Genomic DNA, 1,370 nt, shown 5'->3' on the forward strand with positions numbered 1-1,370 from the left:
AAGTGCTGTAAGTTTTCATGGTATACCTACCTTTTGCTGAGTCTGGAGCTCTGCTATATTTTGTTATAAGTTATGTTTCTGACTGTAAGAATTAGTAACGTAGTAGAATGAGCAAAATATCCCTAGTACTCTTAGTGATACTTGTGGATCTTTAGCATTTTTTGCATGGTCTACTATGAGAATTTGAAACAGTCAACATTAGACATAAACCGCAAGTGATCCAAATGCTAATTCATTTTTTGACAAGGATGCTATTTAGTCCTTTTTTCCCATTTGCGTAATCAGGATTTTACTTCTGCTGTGATGAACATACAAAAGCACCTCTGCCGAGTCATTTTTAGACTATTTCCCCTAAACCATATCTAAAATATATTTATTAAATTATGTAGCATAGGTTTTTTTCTTATAATAATGCCTGCAATTCAGATCTAAAAATATTAGAGGCAACTTTATTAAAAGAGCGACCAAAAAAAAAGATGTGCCATGAACTGAAACTGTACTTCAACATTATTTTCCTTTAGATGTTAAAGTGGAGTTTATGCGGGAGTCTCCAAGTTCAAGACGAGTAATCGGCTTTTTAAAAAAAAAAACAAAAACAAAACAAAACACTCAACCTACAGTTATATAAGTTTCTCTAATTAGGCTAGTATTGGAAGTTTTAAGAACTACTTCATGTGAATGGCAATTGTTCTTCTCATCAGCATGTAGTGTAAGGGAGTTTAGAGAAAGTAACAATATATCTTAAAGTTATTTGAGCTCCCATACTATATTTTCTATCCATAAATATTTTGTTGCAATTAATGCCACAATTACGGTTGGAAGTTTCTTGGAAATATTTTGTTATAACTCCCGCATGTTAATGGTCTTGTTAGTTTCCTTATTTTGCAGAATTGTATAAATTTTATGTGTTTCATTTCAGAAACAGGAAGGCATACCACCTCGTATGTTCAAATCAGTTATTGCTGCTGGTCATCCTGAGTTTTCAAGTATGAGACAACAGGTAATTTCACTTTAGATTGATGAAAATTTAAATCCCATGTCAGGTTCGATTTGATTTATTCTGAATAATGGGTGTCAAGTCTTTTGTATAATCCTAATTTCATAGGTATCTCAACATGTTGTTTGTTAGCCCCATAAGCATAACACAATGCTCTTTCATTTTATAATTTACATAATTATTCTCACAGTGCATCTCTGTATATGCCTTCAAAAATCACTATTACATATATATTTATCCAGCGTAAATGTGTTTATTCAACAAGTTATTTTTAGGATGCGTTGGAGTTTTTCTTGCATCTCATTGACCAAGTTGAACGGGTCAATGCTGGAGCAATTGAATTAGACCCCTCAAGAAGTTTCAAGTTCTTTAT

At 32.4% G+C, this 1,370-nt stretch overlaps 1 protein-coding gene across 1 annotated transcript in view; it reads left to right on the forward strand.

Moving 5' to 3' along the window:
- Positions 1–1,370, forward strand: part of LOC109845306 (ubiquitin carboxyl-terminal hydrolase 14-like) — an 11,880-nt gene that overhangs the window by 5,707 nt on the left and 4,803 nt on the right. The window contains 4 exon segments of the mRNA XM_020414544.1: positions 477–478; positions 920–1,000; positions 1,273–1,363; positions 1,366–1,370. The exon segment at positions 1,366–1,370 is cut by the window's right edge and continues 97 nt beyond it. Of these exon segments, the coding sequence (XP_020270133.1) occupies positions 477–478; positions 920–1,000; positions 1,273–1,363; positions 1,366–1,370 (179 nt within the window).

Source organism: Asparagus officinalis, chromosome 6, assembly GCF_001876935.1.
Source record: "Asparagus officinalis chromosome 6, Aspof.V1, whole genome shotgun sequence".
In the NCBI taxonomy this organism is placed as follows: domain Eukaryota; kingdom Viridiplantae; phylum Streptophyta; class Magnoliopsida; order Asparagales; family Asparagaceae; genus Asparagus; species Asparagus officinalis.